The sequence below is a fragment of the Danio rerio genome, chromosome 10 (genome assembly GCF_049306965.1).
Source record: "Danio rerio strain Tuebingen ecotype United States chromosome 10, GRCz12tu, whole genome shotgun sequence".
NCBI lineage: Eukaryota > Metazoa > Chordata > Actinopteri > Cypriniformes > Danionidae > Danio > Danio rerio.
The window spans coordinates 6,770,202-6,796,764 of NC_133185.1; the positions used below are offsets into that span (position 1 = coordinate 6,770,202).

At 35.7% G+C, this 26,563-nt stretch overlaps 1 protein-coding gene and 1 long non-coding RNA gene across 6 annotated transcripts in view; one reads left to right on the forward strand and one right to left on the reverse strand.

Annotated features, from left to right (window-relative positions):
- Nucleotides 1–26,563, forward strand: part of tln1 (talin 1) — a 207,001-nt gene that overhangs the window by 169,210 nt on the left and 11,228 nt on the right. For 3 of the 5 annotated variants that reach the window (XM_005155499.6, XM_005155500.6, NM_001009560.1), the window contains 8 exon segments: nucleotides 1,012–1,128; nucleotides 2,000–2,185; nucleotides 6,066–6,173; nucleotides 16,667–16,772; nucleotides 20,633–20,757; nucleotides 21,860–21,985; nucleotides 22,390–22,452; nucleotides 23,967–24,149. In XM_005155499.6, the coding sequence (XP_005155556.2) occupies nucleotides 1,012–1,128; nucleotides 2,000–2,185; nucleotides 6,066–6,173; nucleotides 16,667–16,772; nucleotides 20,633–20,757; nucleotides 21,860–21,985; nucleotides 22,390–22,452; nucleotides 23,967–24,149 (1,014 nt within the window). 5 annotated transcript variants of the gene reach the window in all.
- LOC141376292 (uncharacterized) overlaps nucleotides 8,498–26,563 on the reverse strand; it is a 55,500-nt gene continuing 37,434 nt past the window's right edge. Inside the window, exon 4 of the long non-coding RNA XR_012386091.1 lies at nucleotides 8,498–10,092. This is a non-coding gene — a long non-coding RNA (uncharacterized lncRNA). The remainder of the gene's footprint in view (nucleotides 10,093–26,563) is intronic.

Below are 26,563 nucleotides of genomic sequence, written 5' to 3' on the forward strand. Positions count from 1 at the left end.
TGAGCTGATTCTAATTCGTTTATTTGATTATAATTAAGCTTGCTAAAGGTCATTTTAAACAGTTTAAAATGTGTATCATTTCTTAATTACTGTGTATTTCATTTAGTTTAGTAGTTTAGTTTAGTAATAGAAGACATACTTAATATTGCACTACCCTTTTAATTCATGGTTATTCATTTTGGAAGCTCTGATATCCAAATAAGTAAATCTAAAAAATACTTGCTCGATATTTTAATAATCACAGCCAAAAATGCTGTTCCAAGACACTGGTTACTTCCTGAATAATATGTATGTGAGGAAAAAGATTACATTCTCCCTTCGACTCCAAATTAATGTATTTAGAAATGTCTAATCCAAGTGGACTGACTACATTAGATTGCTCCATCAAATCTTCATAGAAATATAAAAATATGACTTTAATTCCCATCTACAAAACAAACATTTTTCAATTTACGACCCATTGCACTCCCCCCTCTTAATCCTCTCTTTAGATTAAGAATTTACAGTTAATAATATCTGAACTAAAGTTGAGTGAATAAATAAAGATTTGACCCTCTCTGACCTATGTATATTTAGTTATTGATATTATTTAAGTTACCACTAAACCGCATGTCTTTGGGCTTGTGGGGAAAACCGGAGCACCTGGAGAAAACCCACGCCAACACGAGGAGAACATGCAAATTCCACACAGGAACGCCAACTTACCCAGCCGGGGCTTGAACCAGCGACCTTCTTGCTGCGAGGCAATTGTGCTACCCACTGCGCCACCGTGCTGCCTTGATTATTCCATTTAATTTTTATTTTTTTATTCTTATTTCCAATCAATCTTTCTGATTTGCTTGATTTCTGAACGTCTCTTTCAATATTTCTTTCTGTGCCAGGCTTCAGCAAAGCAAACCTTTCTGTATTGCCTCTATTAATAAAACTGATTTCTCCTTTGATTTCCCATTCATGTTAAGTGGCATTGCTAATGTGTTTTTGGATTCGTGTCGTTTCTGTGGTGTTCATTAGGTGATGGTGACCAATGTGACGTCTCTACTTAAGACAGTGAAGGCAGTGGAGGATGAAGCCACTAAAGGCACACGAGCACTAGAGGCCACCATAGAGCACATCAAACAAGAGCTGGCTGTAAGAATCACACACTCACACACTCTCTAAATCAGTGCATTCATGGCTACAGTTCAATCAAGTATATTAACAAATATTTCAATAATAATTATTATGAATGGTTAAGGATGTCAATATATGGATTTTGACTTTTATTTTAATATTTTATATGCTCTTTTGGGGGTTCAAAAATTGTTTGCACACAATTTTCATTCACTCATTTTGTTGTCGGCTTAGTCCCTTTATTATATCGGCGTCGCCACAGCGGAATGAACCGCCAACTTATCCAGCACGTTTTTACGCAGCGGATGCCCTTCCAGCCGCAACCCATCACTGGGAAACATCCACACACACACATTCACACACACACACACACACACACACACACACACACACTCATACACTACGGACAATTTAGCCTACCCAATTCATCTGTACCACATGTCTTTGGACTGTGGGGGAAACCGGAGCACCCGGAGGAAACCCACGCAAAGGCAGGGAGAACATGCAAACTCCACACAGAAACGCTAACTGAGCCAAGGTTCAAACCAGCGACCTTCTTGCTGTGAGGCAACAGCACTACCTACTGCGCCACTGCCTCGCCCACACAATTTTCAAACTTTTTCAAATATTACAAAGTAATTTTTAGGACAGCAAGGACATTTTTCACAGTATTTCCTATTATATTTTTTCTACTAATTAAGTTCTCCAGAAGTCTAACTTTCTAAATAATTTTAAATTTGTGATAAGGTCAATAATATCAGCGCCTTTTATACATTTGCTTTAGACGGAAAAAACTTAATTCAGAAATTGAAACAAAATAAACCTTAACTTACTTAAGTCTTTGAGATCATCTTATGATTTAAACACAATCTGTGTGTCTTTCCCTCAGGTTTTCAGCAGTGCAGATCCTCCTCCAAAGACGGCCACTCCAGAGGAGTTCATCCGCATGACCAAAGGCATCACATTGGCCACGGCTAAAGCAGTGGCTGCTGGGAACTCCTGCCGTCAGGAGGACGTGATCGCCACTGCTAACCTAAGCAGACGAGCTGTCGCAGACATGCTGCGCTCCTGCAAGGTGAGGCCACTTTCACAGTGTCAACATCACGTCTGACAATGACTCCATATGAACAGATAAACAGTCAGGACCGCTTCAAAATGATATATATGTTTGGCCCCTTAAGAGTTTATACACTAATGAGCAATGGTCTCAAACTCAATTCCTGGACAGCTCTGCACAGTTTAGCTCCAACTCAAACCTGCTTAATAGTTTCTAGTAGTCTTGAACAACTTGATTGGTTTGATCAGGTGTGATTAATTAGGGTTTGAAGCGGAGTCGGATACTTCCTTACTATATAGTACGCTAAAAATAGTATTTAAGCCGAGAAGTATGCCCCAATTCATAGAATTTAAAAACAACAGTATCCGAGAAGTACCTGGATGACCTCCTACTTCCAGCGAGTATCTAAAGTGAGCATCCAATGGATGCTACGCCATCCCATGATGCACCGCGAGAGAATTCATGAATGGGAGTGAAGCGATGCAACTGACGTGGGTAGGTCACGTGTTGATGACAAAGGCCTTGTTTACACTGCCATTAAAATGTGACCCAATTCCGATTTTTTGCTCATATGTGACAGATCGGATTTGTTCTATGACCGTGTAAACACGAAAAAAATGCATGCATTCTGAAATTCAGAGATCGGTTTCAGGCCTCCTTCATATGTGGAATACGGGGATATGTGACAATGCGACTGTCATGTAAACAGGCAGATCGGATTTATTGAGGCATTTCGTTCTGTACGTCATTAAACTTGTGACAATGTGGTGCTTCTCCGCGGTTTAATGATGTAGAAGGAAGCGCTTGTGTGGAAATTCCGACGCGGTAAACAACAACAACAAAGGAAACATGGAGGAAAGTGGTCAGTCGCCACAATTTGCTCCCACCAGACCTGAGATCTCTCTCGTACCCACACATTCCTTTGAATGGTGGAGGACATCATACAGCATATAAGCGCAAGCTGCGATGACGGCCCTGTTCCACCTCCTCCGCCTCAAAATCATTTTAAAGTTGGGCGAACTTTGTGTTGTAACCTTTGCTTTCTGTCACTATTAATACACGCACTGCGGGCTACACATAGAACAACTTCATTCTCTCCAACACCAGTGTGCACACAGGCAAAGGCTACATCTTCAACTACACTCACACATCAGGGCCATACCATTACATAAACTGCGTGGGGGTAAATCTGGACTGAACCATTCACTGCTTATACTACGCTTCGCATATTTCGCAGAGCTAAAAACAGGACAATTTTTTCTATCGTGGCTAGTGTGGCACATATGCTAGAACACGCGTTTATCGTTAATGCATGCATCGTAAATTGTATGGCAAGTGTAAACACATGAATTGGATATGGGTTACAATAAAAAATAAATAAAATAAAAAAAACTGTAAACGGACAGGCGAAATAAATCTGATATAGGTAACAAATCGGAATTGGGCATCAAGACCTGACAGTGTAAACAGGGCTCCATTCATACTACTGACATTCATACTGCATAGAACAAAGTTTTCTAATAGTCAGGTAGTACATTTAAATTCAAATGCAGTACCTACTGAGTAATAGGCGATTTCAGAAACAGCCTGGGACCTACAGTATGCACTAGTGCGCAGGTGTCAAACTCAGTTCCTGGAGGGCCGCAGCTCTGCACAGTTTAGTTCAAACCCTAATCAAACACACCTGGTCAAACTAATTTAAACTAATAACCATCCTAATCCTACCCAATAGCTAAACCCAAATACTTCCTTACTGACTGTTAATAAGCAGCTGATTTGTAGTTTGAGTTAAAAGTCTTAGTTAGTGGTGTGAATAGTACATCAAAGTAAAATGTGAGCAATATTTATATACTATATTAGTACAGTATAACTTTTTTATTTTAAAACATAATTACAGTGCATCTGGAAAGCATTGATAGCATTTAACTTTTTCCACGTGTTACAGTCTTATTCCAAAATGGATTAAATTCATTTATTTCCTCAACATTCTACACACAATACTCCATTATTAGGCCCACACGGAATCTGCGTGCACAGAATTCCTCATATTTTCCACAGAATTTCGCAGATTTCTGCAGATTTTTAACCCATTATTAATTCTGTTTATTTACTTGAGTAAATGTGTAAATCTGAATTTATTCACTTTTTATTCAGTATTTTGTTACTTTTTGTTTAATATATTAAGGTTTTAGTTATGATACTCTGCTGGATACTCCCAAAATAATTCCGCAGAAATCTGCAGATTTTTACCAAAATTCAGAAATAGCAAAAAACGTCCGCAGATTCCGTCTGGCCCTGCCCATCATGACAATGTGAAAAGAGATTTTTTGAAATTGTTGCAAATTTATTAAAAGTAAAAAACCTGAAAAATCACATGTACAGAAGTATTCACAGCCTTTGCTTAATTTGCAACTACAGCCTCGAGTCTTTTTAAATATGATGCCACAAGCTTGGCACACCCGTCTTTTTTTTTCCTCTTTGCAGTGCCTCTCAAGCTCTATCAGGTTTTTTTATTTTTAATAAATTTGCAACAATTTAAAAAAATCTTTTTTGCACATTTTAATTATGGGGTATTGCATGTAGAATGTTGAGGAAATAAATTGATTTAATGCATTTTGAAATAAGGCTATAACATAAAAAAATAGAAAAAGCGAAGCACTATCAATACTTTCCACATGCACTGTACATCACTGTCTGTATTTATTTACTCATGGGCTGCGTCCGAAGCCGCATACTTCCATACTATATAGTACGCTAAAATCAGTATGCGAGCCGAGTAGTATGTCCGAATTCATAGAAGTCGAAAATCAGTATGCGAGAAGTACCCGGATGACTTACTACTTCCAGCGAGATTCTGGAGTGCGCATCCCATGCATGCTGCGCTATCCCATGATGCCCCGCGAGCGAATTCATGAATGGGAGTGAAGCGACGCAAATGACGCAGGTAGGTCACGTGACCATGAGAAAATGGCGGATGTAGTACGTCCGAATTCCATTCATACTTTTCACGTTCATACAGTATAGAACGTACTTTTCTAACGGCCGAGTAGTACGTTTACATTCAAATGCAGTACCTACTGAGTAGTAGCCGGTTTCGGACGCAGCCATTGTCTTTCCATCGTTCCTGATAAAGTCAGCTGCCATCCGCTATATAGAGATTAGTGAATGAGTGAACAGTTAAGCAGTTTCTGACACGGCTATAGTTATAATACTGACTTAGCGCACTTGCTGACTTATCATTTCATTTGACATATAAAGTTCATTTCTTTATTTATTTATGTACTTTTCAAGGGATTAATTGTGCAAATGTCAACATTCTACTTAATCGTTAGTTGAGGTAATGTCCAAATTGTGTTGCGTTGGAATATACAGTGCTCAGCATAATTAAGTACACCCCATATTGAAAATGAATATTTTTATCCATTTCTCAGTGAATATAGGCAATGTATTTTGGTGCATTTAAGCAAAACGGATTTATTTATTAAAATAATATTTTAGACACAAAAAATATTTAGGAATAGAAAGGTAATACGATTAAATTCAAGCAAAATATTGAAAAAACCTACAAAATTTTAACTAAATTTTTCCATTTTTTTGCTTCTTGATTTTTCCCAATTTTTTAAAATTTGTATTTAATATTTTCCTATAACATATACATTTTGTGTGTACTAGTTTCCATAAGTTATTTTGTTAGATAAGCTCCAGACTTGGCTTTAGTACTGACTAATCTAATGTATATGCACAAATAAAATATTGTAAAGCTTCCTAATAAAATATGAATTTAAAAGATAGATTAGTGAGGGGTGTACTTATATGCTGAGCACTGTTTAAAGAAAAATAAACCACAATCATTTCAGTGTTGTTGAACAATGTTAAATTTTTCTTTTTGTCTTTTCAGCAAGCCGCATACCACCCAGAGGTGAAGCGGGAGGTCCAGACTCGAGCGCTCCGCTTTGGCTCTGAGTGCTCCACAAGTTACCTGGGCCTGCTGGAGCACGTGTTAGTGGTGAGTCTGAAGTGTTTACAAGACCACCCTCATACATCCCATAAACACACACACACACTACTCTAGAGCTCCTTTAGTTAGGGGGGTCATTAGGGTTAAAGCTGTGTGAGGCAGCCTGTGTTTCTGTTATTTTAGTTGCACTCTGAAATGCCACATATTTTACAAACTCACAGTGTGTGTCTGTCACTCGGTGTGGCAGTGCTTAATGTCTTGTTTCCACTGAGTGATGGTATGGGACAGTATATTTCGGTAGGGGTTGTTGGCTGAAAGATTAATAAACATTAAAGGTCATTTGTGATTTAGCAAAAGCTGCAATTGACAAGCAAGTAAAGTGCGACGGTGTGATATGTTCTCCAAAAAGCCAGAGGGTGCTCTTTTGTGAGCCAATGTGACCCAAAGAAACCCAGGAAATGTGAGTCTAAGGGTCATCCTTATTCATTTGTTAAGTGTGACGTCACACGAAGCGGCTTCTTATGGTGGCCGGGAAGTGCAAACAACATTACAAACAGGGTCGGATTTACATCAGGGCTGAAGCTCCAGGGCCCACTAAGGAAAGGGGCCCTTGATTGGCTGAAGAATTTATTTGTGCTATGATGGCGGAAACGCCTCTGCGTTATGCTTTCTCCCGTCGATAATGTGAAGTATACTTTCGGTTCGCTGCTGTTCAAAAACAGTGATGCCCGTGCTAAACTGGGGTTCGGAGTGACTGTAGCCCAATCAGAATAGTGAATAGCCTTGTTTTAGTCACTCATAAGGGTGATCAGATGTCCCAATTTTCCCAGGACAGTCCCATATTTTGGCATTACCACAAAAACCGTCCAGTCAAAGGTAGGCTTGCCAAGCTCATCATAGAACAAAAAATAAAATTCAAACAATTTTTATCGTGAACTTGTACATGCAACAGAAGCTGGGATAGAGTCATGCTGAATGGACACATAACTGAAGCGCAGTCTCGGCCACACAACGGTTACAGCTGGACTCGCAAAAAATCCAGCGGCCCGCACAGCCCTTACATCACACAATAAAAGCGAGAAATTGTGTGAACAAACCAAATAGCCTACACAAGCAGTTATCAAAATGTCCATCACTGCGGAGTATGTATCTCAAGTAAGTACACTGCGTCTAACTGAACTAGTTAGAAAGTAAACTTTTTTTAATGAATGTTTACTTTGCCCCTTTTATGAAAGTGACAGAAATAATTTGGAGCAATGAAATACTGGCGCTGGCTTTCATTAGACAATATATCTAAAAAAATAAATAAAAATAAATAAAATAAGGATGCTGGCCTTCTGTAACTCAGAAGACCACAATATTTTGGATATTAGAAGCATTGATTTTAAAGATATCCCATCATTAGGGATTTATGTTCAACTAAAAGTCTAATTAAACTTTTTAAAGGAAAACCTCTGTTTAAAGTTTTTATTCTAAAGCACTTATTTCTGAAGTATTGCAAATGTTTTTGTTTTGCATATTTTGCAGATTGTTTGGACTTTAAAGTTCCCATTATGTCATTACTTAATTTTGTATAGCCTACTTGCAGGCCTATTATAATAAAATACAAAAATATTTATAATAATCCGATATAAATCAATTGGTGGAAAATTAGATCATATTAATTAGTAAATTATTAATAATACTAATAAAAATAATAATAACAACCTCTCTCTCTCTCTCTCTCTCTCTCTCTCTCTCTCTCTCTCTCTCTATATATATATATATATATATATATATATATAGGGGAAGTCAGAATTATTAGCCCCCTTCGAATTTTTAAAACAGAAAGTCCTATTTATTTTATTTTGGCTAGAATAAAAGTAGTTTCAAATTTTTTAAACACCATTTTAGGGACAAAATTATTAGCCCTTTTAAGTTATATTTTTTCTCGATAATCTACAGAACAAACCATCGTTATACAATAACTTGCCTAATTACCCTAACCTGCCTAGTTAACCTAAATAACCTAGTTAAGCCTTTAAATGTCACTTTAAACTGCATATATAAGTGTGTTGAAAAATATCTAGTCAAATATTATTCACTGTCATCATGACAAAGATAAAATAAATCCGTTATTAGAAATGAGTTATTAAAACTATCATGTTTAGAAATGTGCTGAGGAAATCTTCTCTCCGTTTAACAGAAATTAGGAAAAAAATTAAATAGAGGTCTGAAAATTCAGGGGGGCTAATAATTCTGACTTCAACTGTATATGATTATACTTTAATAAAAAAGAAATCTATTAAAATAATTAAATAAAAGGGGGCCCTTGGATTTCCTTTTGCCCCAGGGCCCAATGTGCCCTGATTACAAATTGTGAAGACAAATGAACATTTTGGAAAACATTTTAACCTGTCATAAGACACAATTACATAGGAAAAACAATTTTACCAGTTCCTAAACAAATTTACAATGACAGATTCTTTACGGAAAGGGAATGTATCACACACGTGGAATGTTCCACACTCATCACATCAGATGAGAGCTTTACTATCTTCATCCCCTCGCCACTAATACCGCTGGCGGAGGAGAAAATGACAACAGCCAATAAGAATTTGAGGTTTACAGTCATTCATCGTTTTGTTAGCTCAGAAAATATTAATTATTATTTTATTGCAGTGTGATAATTTCATTGAAAATTGTCAAATTGCTGGTAAATTTTTTTTAAAGTTATATTGTCATCGCAATGCTCAACAATATTATTGTATATTTTCCATTATCCTATGTTCTGCAGCGAGTCTACCTCCTCCACACTTTAGGTACCGTACTGTTGTTGTAGGCACCCTTATGAAAGTGTCCCAAAAAAGTGGTATGGTAGCTTCTGACATTGGAAAGGGCAATAAATGCAATAAATGTACGCTTCTCAGTGGAAATGAGCCAAAAAATATTGGTACAACAATTTATTAAAGGCTAGATAGCAGATGGCTCAATGATTTTTGTGTAGTTGAATGTAGATTTGTTTAGAATTAGTTGCAGCAGGGTAAAGTTTGTTGTTTCCTTCATTGACTTTCTGTTTTCTCTGATATGTGTGTGTGTGTGTTCACTGTGATAGCCGGTGAGTTAAAGGTGACTGTGCATGTGTGTGTGTGTGTATTGAATTGCACAATGTCTTAACATGGAACAAAAGTTATATAATATAGTGTCTGCAGTGCTGCTGCTCAACTGGTGCCTTGCAGATCTCCATTTCAGTTTTTGGGTCAGGCTATATTTAAGGTTCTGTTCTCACCATTACTAAACCATTAACTCTGACTTTTGCACCAATGCACGCCTAATTAGTGGCTTATTAATAGTGATTAGTAATATAGGTTAAGGCAAATTCAGGTATTGGGTAGGATTATGAATGTAGAAAATGATCATGCAGAATATACAGTGCTAAACAGCCAATATCTTGATAATAAGCACTTGTAACAAGCCACTGGTTAATAGCGAGACTTGTTCAAAATGTCTTTTTTCTATCGTTTTTTTTTAGAATCTTTTTTTTTTTTTTGTTTCATGAAAATGTAACATTAAATATTATTAGACTCTAATGACAAAAATTAGACAATATTTTGCGCATTTTGTGTAATTCTGTCATGCATTTGGAAAATCTGACATGAATAATTAGAAATGTATCCTTTTCTTGTGCAGCATTGTATTGTTCAGTGGCTAAAAGCAGCAGAGAACCGCTGTTAAAATCTAATAGTAGTACCTGGTGATGTAGTTGGGTATTGTGTGAGTCTTGAAGGTGACATTTGTGTGTTCTGAACCTTTTGAACTAAAAAAAACACTAATTGCATCTCCATTAGTCAGGGTGCTTTTGTCACATTTCGGATTTACTGAATGGAATGACTTTGATTGGTTTGCTAAAGGATTTGCCAGAGTAACTCACACTTCACATTTTCATTTGTTGTCAACTTCACATCTGTTGTCTTCAAGTTTCAGCTTCCTGCCAATTATGACACAAATATTAGTTTAGAAACATTAAGATGGCAGCAGATATTCCTTTAAACTAATAATTATATGATAAACCATAAAACAACGGTGACTGCACTGTTGTACAAATGAGTAGAGTTGCTTAAGTGGAATTATTCACTTTTTAAATAAAGTTAAATTGCTGATAAAATGTTTTGTTTTTTCGCAGGGTGTCCGCAGGGTCTTAAAAAGTATTAAAAGTTGATAAATCAGTTTAGAGAAATTTAAAGCCATTAAAAAGTCTTAAATGCTGTTACAGGGTATTCAATTTTGCATCATTTTTAATTATACTGTACAGTTATAGTTGTATGCTAAAGTTTGAAATTTTAGGGTGACACTGCTTTGTAAGCATTATTTTTGCTGTTCTATTGGTGAAACCTTCTGGATTAATTATTATTTTTGTAAAGTATATGAATAATGGTTTAGTTTCAGATTAGTTTCTTACAATCAGAATTTAGTGAATATATTAAAAATGTTGCTAATGTTAACTGTTCAGACCTAAAGTGGCGATGAGGTACTAAAATGCATTTTTAATTTCCTGTATATATCCTGTTTTAGGCTAGTTATATCATTATTGCAATGCTCAACAATAATATTGTATATTTTAAGTATCCTGCAGCTTTACTGTAAACCAATAGTGTTCAGCAGATTAGAGTCTAGCACCTCACACTTTAGATATCATACTGTTGTTATAGGTACCCTTATGAAAAAGTCTCAAAAAGTGGTATGGTACGGTTCACTATTTTGTTTACTATTATTCAATAAACATAAATGCAAAAAAATAAAAATAAATAAATAAATATTTCATATACACTTAAAGAATTATTAGCCCTCCTGAATTATTCACCCCCCTGTTTTTTTCCCAATCTCTGTTTAGATTTGTCATCACATTTCTAAACATAATAGTTTTAATAATTCATTTCTAATAACTGATTTATTTTTACTTTGCCAGGATGACAGTAAATAATATTTGACGATATATTTTTTCAAGACACTTCTATACAGCTTAAAGTGACATTTAAAGGCTTAACTAGGTTAATTAAGTTAACTAGACAAGTACTTCTATAATGGTGGTTTGTATTGTAGACTAACAAAAAAAATTTAGCGTAAAGGGACTAATAATTTTGTCCTTAAGATGCTGTTTAAAAAATAATAACTGCTTTTATTCTATCCGAAATAAAAAAAATAAAACTTTCTCCAGAAGAAAAATTTTATCAGGCATACTGTGAAAATGTCTTTGCTTTGTTAAACATAATTTGGGAAATATTTTAAAAAGAAAAAAAGTTAAAGGGGGGCTAATAATTCTAACTTTATTTGTGCGCGCGCATATCTCTTGAAACAAATTATGGTATTAACAATCCTTTATTTCTTCATTGTTAAACCTGGAAATATCAAGGCTTTTGAATACGGTCTTAAAATCTCTAAAGTTCCTTACTAACTATACATTTATTTCTATTTTATTCTGTCAAGTGGTTTATGTCAGTTTTTTTTAGCTTAATAAATGCTTTAAAGTACAAAACAAAATGATAAAGGTATTTTTTATCATGCATCAGAATGTACCCATTACATCATGCATACATTTTATACTTTATATACTGTACCAAAAATAGAGGTATATTTACAATACAAATATTTAATGAGTTATTTGATGTTAAAAGCTGGTGCAGCCTTATGCTAAGTAATTGTCATTATAAAATCGTTATATTTTGCCAAGTTCCATTATTCAAACCACTAGATTTGACCCATTTTTATGTTCACTTATTTTGTTGTACATTAATAATAAGTACAGGTCATATTTTGGCATATTATTTTCTCAAGCATTATTTGGAACAGTTGACACTTACTTGCATTTATAATACTTTGTTTGTAGAATTCTAAATTTGTTTTTGTAAATTATATTTAATGGGACACCAAAATGGGACGTTTCATCTGTGACCAATATAGCTATTTGTAAACACTTGAGTGGAGTAAATCCAGTGAGAAACTTTAGCCTGTCTGCACTGTGCATATTAATACCATATTAATCATTATTTTCAAATATAGTCGTCTGACATTTAAAGGGGAAATACGCCACACTCTCGAAAACTAATGACTATAATTCCATTAGTTAAAATGTGTAGGAACCCCAAAGAGAGAGACAACTGTCCTATGGTTTGGTTTGTAAAGACAGATAACATATGTTTGTGTGTGTGTGTGCTTCTGGTATTGTCTGTGTCATTCCCAGCATTCCTGCTCATGGCCAAGTCTTTTCTTAGCTGTCTGTTCCAAATGAACTGCTCTGCTAATGCCACACACCTGTTCCTCTGTCACCAGCACCACCCTGGAGGACACGTCGAGGACAAACACACACACGCATGTGTTCGTTTTAGTGGTTTATGAAGACTAGGCATAATGTATTTCATATGCAAAAAAAAAAAATTAGCTTAATGCAGTATATGGCCTTACTTTAATCCTACCGCTAAACCCAAACCTGTGGCAAATTTTGAAGACCCTGTTCTGAATTACAAGGACAACAACCAAGTCCTCATAAACCACCTCAATGTTTTAATATGTAGGTCATATTCCGTTTCAGTTTCCTTTATTTTTGTCATTCAAAATATCACAATAAATTGTAATGCAGAACCAAATTACGTTACATCGACACAAAAAGAACATGAAAAACACCAAACATAATAAATAAGCTTTATAATTTCATAAATATATTAACAATTTAGTGATATATAAAATAATACACAATAAAAAAAAATCGTAGAAGGGAATAAAGGAATACTTAAATAACTATTGCACAGTTTGCTATAATAGTTATAATCCCAACAATTTGTGCTAGTTGAACTATTTATAGATTTATAATTACATACTAGCTGTCAATAGTATTTAAAATATGGTCTTATTCACAAATCTTTTAATGACAGGTCATAAAACTGCACTAATTTGCCTCTCAGGCTTTGAGTGTGAGCAGACTATCCAGGGTGGGTTGGATGCCTTAAGATGCTATTTGCCCTAGACAAACATCGTTAGTGATACTCATCATATTCATGTCATTACACAAATTTGTGTCCTCGTATACCAAGAGCTGAAAATAAGCACTAATAACAACAGCCAATAAGAATCACTTTCCTCTAAATCATGCATGCTGATTTAAAGTCTAAAGCATGACGTTTGCTGTTTGTTCAGACTACTTATTTGAAAAGAGCTAAAACAACACAATTCTTGAGTTTTTTTGTGTGACAACTCAATAATTTTATGTTTGATCCACTTAAATTTGTACAAATCAATAAGTTAACTTAATTCCGTCATGTTTTTCCCAACACAAATTGATTGTGTGGAAGGCAGCATTTTTACTGTGTAGCTCAGATAAAATGTCTGCTAACTGTTCATATTAGTATAATCATTACATAAATAAAAATAGATTTTTTAAATTGCTGATAAGTTAGTGAGTGCAATACTCAACAACATTATAACATGCATATAGTGTATCCATTGCATCTAGAAAGTATTGATAGCGCTTCACTTTTTTCAAATTTGTTTATGTTACAGCTTTATTTCAAAATGGATTAAATTCATTTATTTCATCAACATTCTACACACAATACCCCATAATGACAATGTGAAAAAAGATTTGTTGCAAATTTATTACAAATAAGGACAACCTTCTGTGCAGCAATCCACCAATCAGGCCTGTAAGGTAGAGTGTCCAGACAGAAGCCACTCTATGCCTGGAATTTGCCAAAAGGCATCTGAAGGACCCTCAGACCATAAGAAACAAAATTCTCTGGTCTGATTAGACTAAAGTTGAACTCTTTGGAGTGAATGCCAGGAGTTACGTTTGGAGAAAACCAGGTATTGCTCATCACCAGGCTAATACCATCCCTACAGTGAAGCATGGTGGTGGCAGCATCATGCTGTGGGGATGTTTTTCAGCAGCAGGAACTGGAAGACTCTTCAGGATAGAGGGAAAGATGAATGCAGCAATGTGCAGAGAAATCCTGAATGAAAACCTGCTTCAGAGTGCTCTTGACCTCAGATTGGGGCGACGGTTCATCTTCCAGCACGACAATGACCCAAAGCACACCGCCAAAATATCAATAGCCGCATTTCCACTATCAGGCCAGTGTGAGCCAGGGCTTATATCGGGCCAGGCCGGGCCAATCGCCCGGGAGGTTGAGCAGTGGGGCCGAAATCATGTCGCGTTTCCACTGTGAGGCTAGTAGCTCGCAGCGAGTCACGCAAACCCCGCCCCCAGAACATCACCCGAATCGAACGTCACTCAAACCGCCCACTTCAGCGAGAATCATGCAGATAAAGCACACCAACACGAAACTATTAAAATTAGGACAACCAAAACAAACAAATGACACGTTATTGTACAGCAGTACAACGCATGTCTATATGCACATGCCTGTGTGTTTTCATTCATCATATTCATTTACTCGTCGACCGACTATTGGCATCGAAATCCAGTGGTCTTCAGTGGACCCGCAGCGCAGGGAGCGCACACATCCATAATATAACACCACATATATAAAATTATCCGTTAATAACTCTATATAAAATGTATTTTATAACATCCTCTAGACAGAATCTGTCCATCTTTCATCCCAAATGCTCCAGAGAGAACTGAAACATGATTTTTTTTTTCCCTATAGGCTTTATGACACTTAATAGATGATTCCCTTTATTTAAAGATGTTGCTTATTATATCTTAAGTAAAGGAAAGTGTTCAGTGTTTCAGCACATAAGAGCAGCACGTAATAAAATATAGCCTATATTTCGTTGCGCTCAGCAGCTATGCACTAATAAAGCTCTTTATGTATTTAAAATTTCCTTTTTAATTTTACCACGTTATATAAAAACATACACACTTGTTTGAGGACACAGAACACATTTTGAACTTGCAGTTTTCCCCGTCAAAAAAAGTGCTGCGCAGCTGCAGACAGAAAAAAAGGTCGCCTAGTTTCTGCTTTCACTCACCCCGAAAATGCTCTATTTGCATGATTTGATCAATTTCATCGAATCCAAATACTTTATAAATAATATTTAAAACATTCTCCGGTGTTTATTTATTTGTTTATTTATTTTTTTAGAAAATATCTAAAATCTTTTTTTCAAAGAGGCTTTTGAAAAATGAAAGTTAAATATAAATTTGAAACAGTTTGATATAGTACCTAATTGTTATAGCTATAGCTTTTGTTAGTTTTATATTGGTTTATTTATTTAATGTGATTTTATTATAGGCCTATCTGATATTTGTAATTCTTTAAATTATTTCAATATAGGGCTATTTTATCTAGATATGACACTATTGTTTTGAGTTTACAAAAGTGGACATGAAATTTGTAAAGTTTAATGTCTTACTATTGTATTTATATAGTGTATTATCACCAAAATAAATTAAAACAATAAAAAGAAAAGAAAAAAGCCGCTCGCGGCATCAACAGAGCTATAAATGGAGCGATCTTTTCCTCAGTCTCACACACATACACAGACATCTAAACGCGCAAAAACACCTATTAAACTTGACAAAACCTCTTGAAAACCTTTACTGTCAGCTGTGTCTTTAATATGTGTAATATGGTGTAAAGATTATTATGCGTTATTGAAACATCAAAGATGCTGCAAAGAAAGATCATTTTATGCAACAGACTTACATTTAAAAGAGAAACATAAGGGCGATCATATGCAAAAAAAAAAAAAAAAGACCCCAGCCTATAATTTGTTCCAGATGTTTTCTTTCTCTTATTTATTTATTTGTTATGTGTTTGGCGCATGTACTCGAGTGCGATTGGAAAACTGTGCCCGCCTCTCCTTTCACTCCGCCCCGAATCCCCGGCTGGCCCTCTTTGGCCCAAGGTATTCGGCGGGCCGAAAAAGGCCGGCCGCTGGCCCCAAGAAAGCCCCGCTTTGGCCCGATTAGGCCCCGGAAGTGACAGTGGAAACGCCACTGGCCTTGGCTCGCCCTGGCTCGCTCGCTTTAGGCGCGATAGTGGAAACGCGGCTAATGGAGTGACTTCACATCATCTTAGTGAATGTCCTCGAGTGGCCCAGCCAGAGCCCAGATCTAAATCCTATTGAACATCTCTGGAGAAATCTGAAAATGGCAGTACACCGTCGCTTCCCATCCAACCTGATAGAGCTTGAGAGGTGCTGCAAAGTGGAAAGTGTGTGAGACAGGTGTGCCAAGACAGGTGTGCCAGGATTGTGGCATCATATTCAAAAAGACTTGAGGCTGTAATTGCTGCCAAAGGTGCATCAACAAAGTATTGAGCAAGGACTGTGAATACTGATGTACATGTGATTTTTCAGGTTTTTTATTTTTTATAAATTTGCAACAATTTCAAAAAATCTTTCTTCACATTGTCATTATGGGGTATTGTGTGTAGAATGTTGAGTAAATAAATAAATTTAATCCATTTTGGAATAAGGCTGTAACATAAAAACATGTGGAAAAAGTGAAGCGCTATCAGTTCCTCCCAGATGCACTGTAACAGCACTAAAGCATCAGGGTGGTGCTGAAAAAACACATTCATGTTTGTGATTTCCATCCGCAGATCATTCAGAAACCCTCGCATGACCTTAAACAGCAGCTGGCAAACTACTCCAAACGTGTGGCCAGTTCAGTGACCGAGCTCATCCAGGCTGCGGAGGCCATGAAAGGTACAGCACCCTTGTGTGTGTGTGTGTGTGTGTGTCGTGTTGTGTTTCCTGGTACACACTCAGCATCCAGGGTTCAGGGTGGATTATCTCCTGGCTGCAGTTCTCCACATCTCGGTCTGTTCTCGTACTTCTTGCCCTCTGGTTCGCTCCATCAGCTCAGGTCAAGTGTCCGCTTCCAGTTCTGCATCATGAGCAGGGAATTCAAGCAGGATTTGTCAGGATAAGTCTCTGCCAGCCATCACTGAAAGCGATCTGAGAGCCCGTGGTGATAATACCCGGCCCCTGATTTAACACATGATGAGAGATGAGGAGAATGTCTGCAGCTGTGTGTGTGTGTGTGTGTGTGTGTGTGTGTGTGTGTGTGTGTGTGTGTGTGTGTGTGTGTGTGTGTGTGTGTGTGTGTGTGTGTGTGTGTGTGTGTGTGTGTGTGTGTTGTGTGTGTGTGTGTTGTGTGTGTGTTGTGTGTGTGTTCTGTTCTGTTCTGTTCTGTTCTGTTCTGTGTCAGGGCCACAAATTCACGTTTCCATTAGGAGCCAGTATTTCCCCCAGAGATTAATTAACTTTTTTTTTGGTCTTTATCAACAAACATATTTAGTATTGCCTCCTTTGCTTTTTCATATTGTAATAATGATTATTAATCATTAGTAAACATACAGTTGAAGTAAGAATTTTTAGCCCCCCTAAATTCTTATGTCCCTGTTTATTTTTTTTCCTTCAATTTCTGTTAATCAGAGCAAAGATTTTTTTAACACATTTCTAAACATAATAGTTTTAATAACTCATTTCTTATAATTGATTTATTTTATCTTTGCCATGATGACAGTAAACAATATTTGACTAGATATTTTTCAAGACACTTCTATACAGCTTAAAGTGAAATTTAAAGGCCTAGGTTACTAGGTTAATGAGGTTAACTAGGCAGCTTAGGGTGATTAGGCAAGTTATTAATGATGGTTTGTTCTGTAGACTATCAAAAATATAGCTTAAAGGGGCTAAAAATTTTGACCTTAAAAGGGTTTTTTTAAAATTCAAAACCGCTTTTATTCTAGCCGAAACGAAACAAATAAGAGTTTCTCCAGAAGAAAAAATATTATCAGACTGATACTGTGAAAATTTCCTTGCTCTGTTAAACATTATTTGGGAAATATTTAAAAAAAAAGAAAATGAAATTCAAAGGGGGGCTAATAATTCTGACTTCAACTATATAAAAATGAGTTGTTTTTAGGGAAACAATGTCTTAATCTTTTGCTACACAACAAAAATTGATGTCATAAAAGCTGCATTTTGTTGTTTATGAAGGACAATAAGCTTAAGCGATAGTTCACTCAAACAAATGAAAATTCTGTCATCATTTACTCTCCCTTCACTTGTTCCAAATCTGTTTGGGTTTTGTGTTCTAATGACCACAAGCAAAGATATTTTGAAGAAAGATGAATACAGGTAACCATCGACTAGTACTTGTTTTTCTTACTGCTCAATGGTTACATACAGGCTTTCAGCTTTCTTCAGTAATTCTTCTTTTGTGTTCAAGAGGATAGAAAACTCTTAATAGTGAGAAAATTGTTTGAGTGAACTCTTCCTTTAACAGAAACATTTCAATTGGTTCTGGAAGGCTCAGTGATGCAAAAAAATATTGGATGCAATGTTTACAGATCTATTTGTCAGAAATTGATTTTTACATTTCACTTTTAATTGCAACAGCTTTGACAGATTAGTGTGTGCAGGACAGTTTTCCCCTTTTATCTTTAATTTGTGGTAAAGTTTGATTCATTTTAGTGATGACAAGCCCTGTTAGTTTTGGAATATTCTGTGCCGTTATTCTTAAGAAAGCTAAATATCGGTAACACTAATACTAATACACCTACAATAAGGTTCATTAGTTAATGCATTTACTAACATAAACTAATCATGAACAACACTTGTACAATATTTATTAATCATAATTAAACATTTACTAATGCATTATTAACATCCAAGTCCATGCTTGTTAACATTAGTTAATGTGTGACCTAAATATCTTTATACATTGACACAACCATTTCTTGGTTGTATATAATATTTGGTGCATTTAAACAAAACTGTTTTATTTCACAGTAATATATTTAGGAGTGTAAACCTAACATCTTTAGGAAATGAAAGATTTAATTTCGCATTTCAATTGCAAGAGCCATTTATGGCAAAACAAATACAAAGTACAAATTTGAACAAAATTATTCCTCCCAAAATATTAATTTAGATTTTGCATGATAAAAGTCGTTGTTGTTGTTTTTGTTAGATAAGTTCCAGGTTTTGATGCTCCATAAAATAATGTGCACATATATATTATAGTTAAGCATCTAATAGAAAATATTCATTTGAAAGAGAGATCTGCGAGTATACCAGAAAACACACATCAATGCATTTTTCTTGAAGGGTATCTGTGTGCTGACTGCAAGACAGGGGCGTAACTTGTAGTCAGTTAGAGGCACGACTTGCAGTTATCAAGATTTCATTAAACCATGTAAAATGTCACAACGAGATGTTGTTGGCAAGATGGCGGAAATACTTAGCAGAAAACATTTTCAGCAAACGTTTTCATGTGTTTTCTCTAAATTTACCCACAACCTGATTATTTGATATATTATTATATTTGCTCATTAAGCAACTTCACTCACTGGCTTCTTTATCATGACAGTTGGCCTACCCTGTGGTTGCAAATAATAGTACAATGGAGAGCCCGCAAAGTATGAAAGCCTACGCAACTCGCGGCTGTGCATTAATAACTGTGATGGTTAGGTTTAGGGTTGGGGTAGGTGTAGACGTTAATAACTGTGATGGTTGGGTTTAGGGTTGTGGTAGAGACGTTAATGATGATGGTTGGGTTTAGGCTTGTGGTAAGTATAGATGTTAAAAACAGTGATGGTTGGGTTTAGGTGTGGAGTAGGTGTAAACATTACTGATGTACAGCGTCATCTTGCCGACAACATATTTTTATGTGGGTCTCTATAACTTATGTTGTTTCTTCTCTAATATACTACAAGTTACGCCCCCTCATGTTACACCCCTGTCTTGCAGTCCACAGACAGACACTACTCGTTTTCTTAATCTAATCGACCGAGCACAATAAATTTTAAGAATACTTTATATAGTAGATCAAGACAACCATGCACATGCAAATATGTATTATAATAGAATGTGTGTTAAAACTAAAGAACTTCAGGGTGTATAACAGCTAATTAATAGTGATGGGTCATTTTTGAATGATCCATTTATTTTGAACTAATCTTTTAGTGTGATTAATGTTTGGGCTAGTTGTGAAGTGTTTAGAAGCATCTCGTAACATTTTATCGTTATTTTGGCAAATTGAACGAAATGATTGAAATGACTCGGAAAAAAGATTCGTTCATTTCCTTGAGTCAGTAAAATGATGCCAGCTTCCCATAACTACTAATCCACCCAAACACTGCAGAAATTGCATATCTCATCAATGGTGAAGAAAGACTTTAGATGTATTAAACTTAACTTTAGTCAACACCAAACATAATGTTGATTTATTTTTTGTTTCGCTTTCACACTGCCCTTTTTGCAGTAAAACAGTGATTGTAAACAAAACCAAATGTGTAATGTCAGCTGTTGGACAGAAGTTGCTATATTCACACCTGCACCAAAGGGGGAAAACAAACTTATGTGTGATTCAAACAACAAAACAATACCGATGTAAATCCCTCCTTAATGAAATAAACAGTCCAGCATCAGGTATTGGTGTAATTGTCATCATGACACTATGAGGTTTTGATGCAGCAGTAGTTCTCAGTAGTGTAGTATAACAGACACACAGCACAATCTTACAGAGGAGTTTGATTGGCTGTGATCCTGTCTAGGTACGGAGTGGGTGGATCCCGAAGACCCCACCGTCATTGCAGAAAACGAGCTGCTGGGAGCCGCAGCTGCCATTGAAGCTGCCGCGAAGAAACTAGAGCAGCTCAAACCCCGAGCCAAACCCAAGGTGAGGAAATGTTTAGACACATCCTTCAGGCTAAACTGACACTGCCTACAGCTTGACATTTCTATATTTAGCTCTGGAAATCCCACTCTGTGTTCATATATTCTTAAGCCAATGCATTATCTGACCATTGTACAACTTCTCCTGTTTGCGCTTACCAGTATGGATTTGGATTTAAGGTAACTTCAATCAGCCACGACTACAGTCACTGAGCATAAATTAAAGGGTTAGTTCACTCCAAAAAAATGACAAGTCTATCACCTATGCCACTTAATCCAAACTTGTCTGAGGTGATTTATTCTGCTGAACACAAAAGAGGATCAACTGAAGAGAGCTGGAAACAAAAGCAACTATTGACTTTCATAGTATTTTATATTCCTACTAGTATATCCCTATGAATTTGGTCACCTACTGTAGCACTTTTAGGAATAAAAAGTTTATTCATTTAAATTTAAATGATTTATTGCTAAAACATTTTATATTTTTTTTGTTTCTCTTTTTTTTTCTTGTTTATTAACATTTCCTATAATACTTTCCCCAAAATAATAATTTGAATGTGCTATTTTTGGACTGATCCAAACCTGTTTGAGTCAAAAGCAGCCTATAACTTCAATAGTATTTTAAAAGTCCTATTATGGATGTCAATGGCAGTTTCATTTGTTAAAATATCTTCTTTTGTGTTCAGCAGAAGATAGAAATTCATGTGAATAAATAGTGAGGACATTTTCATTTTTGGGTGAACTTCCCCCTTAAACATCATCATAATCATCAGTCTTGGAATGTTGACCATTGTGATGTGTCCATATGCATGTCAAAACCTATTAATTAGCAGTTTACTGCTACACAAAATGAACGATCAGTATGTGCAGTGGTTAAACACTGTCATTTTTCAGTACATATTCAAACCAAACCAAATAACTCCTATCTAAAATATTCAGTATGAAAGGAGTAGTTGAGCGCCTCACCATTGAGACCCATTGTATTTGTTTTCCCTACTTTGGAAGTGAATGGTGGCAGTGAACTACTCTGAATATGTGTGCTGTTACACCCTTAATAATTTGATTTCAGGTATGGAAATGAATATTTTCATGGTCGTCTTTTACAGGAAGCTGATGAGAGTCTGAACTTTGAGGAACAGATTCTAGAAGCGGCCAAATCCATCGCTGCAGCCACCAGTGCTCTGGTCAAAGCTGCGTCTGCCGCTCAGAGAGAGCTGGTGGCTCAAGGGAAGGTATGAACATCTTACACTGCTGTAGGACCATACTGGTCATCTTCAGCTGAAAACTCTTGTAATTACTGTTGAAGTCCGAATTATTAGCCTTAATGAATTATTTTTCCACATGTTCTGCTTAACGGAAATACGATTTTTTCAACACATTTCTAAGCATAATAGTTTTAATAACTCCTTTCTAATAACTGATTTCTTCTATCTTGGCTTTGATGACAGTACATAATATTTTACTAATAAGCTACTAGTATTCAGCTTAAAGTGACAATTAAAAGCTTATCTAGGTTAACTAGGCAGGTTAAAGTAATTAGGCAAGTTGTTGTATAACAATAGTTTGTTCTGTAGACTATTGAAAAAAATATTGCTTAAGTAAAAAGGCGATGTGTTTCTCTCTCTCTCTCTGTCAGGTTGGGGCAATTCCAGCAAACGCGGTGGATGATGGACAGTGGTCTCAGGGTCTCATTTCAGCTGTAAGTCTATTTCAAACCTTTCGTTCAGGTAGTGCTGGGGTCTGTACCATCAAGCTAGCTCAACAAACTCTGGATTACAGGATTGGGATTTAGAATGTGTACATGAATGTGAAAACCCTCTCAGAAGCCAATCAGATTACTTGTCTCAAAAGGAGACAACTAAAAGCAAACATCTGACTATATTATTTAATGTGAAAAAAAATTCTCAGTGGATGAACAAGACTCTATTTAGGGATCTCAGTGTAGCCCCAAAATAATAGTTCAGTCAAACTTCAGCTCGCCACTATAATTTAAACCAGTGGTTCTCAAAGTGGGGGTCGGGACCCCCCAAGGGGTCGCAGGACAATGGTGATTTCCAAAAATCTTTTTTTTTTAAACCATAAGAATATCCATGTTTTATCCATAACCTACTAAACAAATAGTCGTTTATAGCTACTATATACTACTATATAGTTACTATAGTAGCTTATAGTTACTAGTTCTATTGGATTGCGACCCCTGAGGTAATTACATTATATTAAACACACAGCAATAGCATCAGATGCAGCAGATTGATTTTATAACACCAGGTTAAACTTTATGGCACATTTACAACACTGACATACATTAAAAAAAATTAAACGAAGAATAGACTTGGGACTATTGGTATGTGTGCTTCATAGCACGCAAGGTTTCTGTATTCATAACCATCTCAGAGGATATTGGGGGTCGTGAGGCACTGGAATTGTTATTTTGGGAACTCCTGCTTTAAACCACCAAGTTTTGCCCATTTTTCATAATTTGAAAAAAATAATACAATTTGGCGTGATCGTTATTGTTTTATGTATTTTAATAAGTACAGCTCAAGACACGTGTTTAATTTATTTCAGTAAATGTGTCTTTTATGGTGAATGACGATGGAACATTTTTTTTACCATCAATTTTACATCACAAATTGATGCATCTCGTCTTTGACCCATGTAAACATCTATGTCTTTTAAAGATTATATATTAAGGCCTATTAATATCACATAGTAATGTTCGCTAAAATTACTGATTATTTTTAATGCTATTTAAAGGTTAATTTGTTCAAAATCGCCCTTACATTTATTGCTAAAAGCAGAGAAATGTTGTCTTCAAAATACTGTCTGCTTAATATCTGCATCTTCAACAGACATTTAACTGACTATAAGACACTTTGCAAGTACATGTCAACTTAAACTAACCCCAACCCTAACCTAACAGTCTACTTGTAATCTAAGGAGAAGTAGTTGGCACAAATGGACCATCAAAATAAAGTGACCAAATTTTCATTGAACAAAGTCAGATGAGGCCTAATCAATATTATTATATTTAGATTTTTTTTTTTTAGCAAAAGAAATCATACGTATTTGGAATAATGTAAGGATGAGCAGGAGGATCGTATTTGGTTTAACTATAGCCTTTTTTCCTGACAGAGTTAAATTTGATTTGCATTGTGGTTTTTGATTTGGGGGATGTTTGACATATTCTGTCCTTTACATCATTGACTCTAGGCTCGTATGGTAGCCGCAGCTACTAACAACCTGTGCGAAGCAGCTAACTCTGCGGTTCAGGGTCACGCCAGCGAGGAGAAACTCATTTCTTCAGCCAAACAGGTGGCAGCATCCACTGCACAGCTGCTGGTGGCCTGTAAGGTCAAGGCTGACCAGGACTCCCAGACCATGAAGAGACTGCAGGTCAGTGTCTGTATTTGATGCCTTCACTACTGTTCGATGCACGAAAGAGCTTTGGGTTAAATTTTTTTAAATTAAGCTTCTTTTTCCCAAAATATAGTAAATATTTAAAAAAATTCAACTTGTTATGCAAAGTGAAAGTTAAGTGGATGGTAATTGGTCAACCTAGAAGAGTCATATAATTTTGACATGGCATTTTTCAGGCCTGGAAAAGTTTGGAAAAATAGAAAAACCCACAAAGTTTTGGAAAAGTCATGGAAAGCAGATATGTCTATCCTTGAATATTGGTTATTTAATTATTCCTGTCCTTGGCTAATCACATACTCTCACATTATTAGTGCTGTTTAAGCATTATCTAAATCAATTTTACATAGATATAAATAGAAATAGAAACTAAAGAGATTGTTGCGTGTTTTACGATATGCTGTGATAAATTTGATCATGCATTGTTTTTCTTTCACCACGCATATGTAGACATCGCATAAAACATTAGGTCATGAAAATTGACTTGAAAGTCCTGAAAAAAATTATGTTTTAGTTCCCAGTTTTAGTATTGTGTTGAGTATTCATGTTTTCAGATCTATTTGTAGTTTTAAAGTTTTTATTTCTTTAGATATTCTAATTTCACTATTTCCTCCTAGTGGCCACATATGTGGGCAGCACATTTTAGCTCTTAAGTGGCTGTTTAAAATACTTTGAATGTTTTATATTTTGCTACAGACACACAGTGTCATCCTGAAACTGTTTTGCAGCATATGAAATGTCCCCCAAAAAATATTTAACTGTCTAAAATGGGCAAAAAAAATGTTGTTTTACTCTCAGAGAGTCAAAACACGTTGGAAAAAAATTGATGTTAAAAATGCATTACAAAACAGTCAGGAAAAAGTGTTTTAGGTAAATTCAGACAACGAGTCCACATATATAGAGATAATTTTTCTCTAAAAGTACATCATATCAAAAGATAATATTTAGGTTTTATTCTAATTAGGTTCCAATAAGCCAAAATAACAAAGATAAATAAAAAATGCATGTAATAAACACCTAGAGCCTTAAGAGATTAATATTAGAATTTATTTGTATTTTTTTATTCCGAATGTTTGTTATTCTTTATTTTAGTGTTATGTTCATCAAAAAAGAAGAAGAATTACCTTGCTAACTTCCTGAATTAAAATGTTTGCTTTTTCAGTTATTGATTATTTAAAGTGACACCGATTTTAGTTTTATGGTTTTAGTTAATCGTAATAACTCGGATTCTCAGAGAAATGATCATGCAAAAATGGCTAAAATTATACTTTTTTCAGGGAGAAAAATGTGCCAAATGTATAAATGTAAATATGATGAATGTACATTTTTGGAAATTGAGACTTGTACATCATCTGAAAGCTAAATAAACTGACTTTCCATTGATGTAAGGTTTAAGTTAGGACAATAATTGGCTGAGCTACAACTATTTGAAATTCTGAAGGTTCAAAGAAAATCATGTTTGAAGGGCACCAATGATGAAAATCATCTTTTGTAAGCTGTTTGGACAGAACTGTTCGCAGGTATAGTGTGTCCAGTCATAGAAACACAATAAATGTATTTTTAAAAGTTTCTCACGTTCAAATAGGATCCAAATTCCCCCCATTTTGAGGCCGACCGCAACATGACGTAGTAGTGCGGTTTCCCCGCCCACTGATTTGATTGACATGCACGTATTAACATGCCTCTGTAGTAACGCATATAATCATATCCACAAGACAAGACATGCGCAAAGCAACTGGGATTGAAAGATCTGTTCAACTCGCTGTGATCATCAATCATAACCAAATGTGACCAAGATCAAGCTTTCCAAGTTTAAAACATTTTTAAAACAGTGCAGGTTTGTAATGAATTACAGCGTCTTCATCACCACAGCCGCATGTCAGTACAATTATAAAAGAAGACAATTTAATCCCAGTTTGTGGATGTTAAATCAGGTTTAGTTTGTACATTAACATCACAGATTATCCATACAGCAGTGGATATTGACGGCTGTTCTGTCACATTTGCAGTGGATAAACAGTGCAAAGTTAAACACGCGCCGTCTCACATTCTGGAAACAAAAAAAAATTATCTTACATCTTGAAAAAGAGGGAGAATAGGTGCCCCTTAAAGTTACAAAGACCTATAGTACTAGTAGAGTGTATTTTTACCTTTACATATACATTATGTATAATATTTAAAGTAGGAACTTAACTAAATATCTTCATGGAATTTACCTAATATTCTAGTGATTTTTGGCATAAAAGAAAATTCAATTCAACTCACCTTTATTTGACAAAGCAGCTTCACAAAAAAAGATCATAGTAAATTGAAACAGAAAAGCGTGAAAAATTCGAAAAGCAAAGAAGGTTAATGTGCTCCAGGATTGGCCAGCCCAGTCACCAGATACGAAC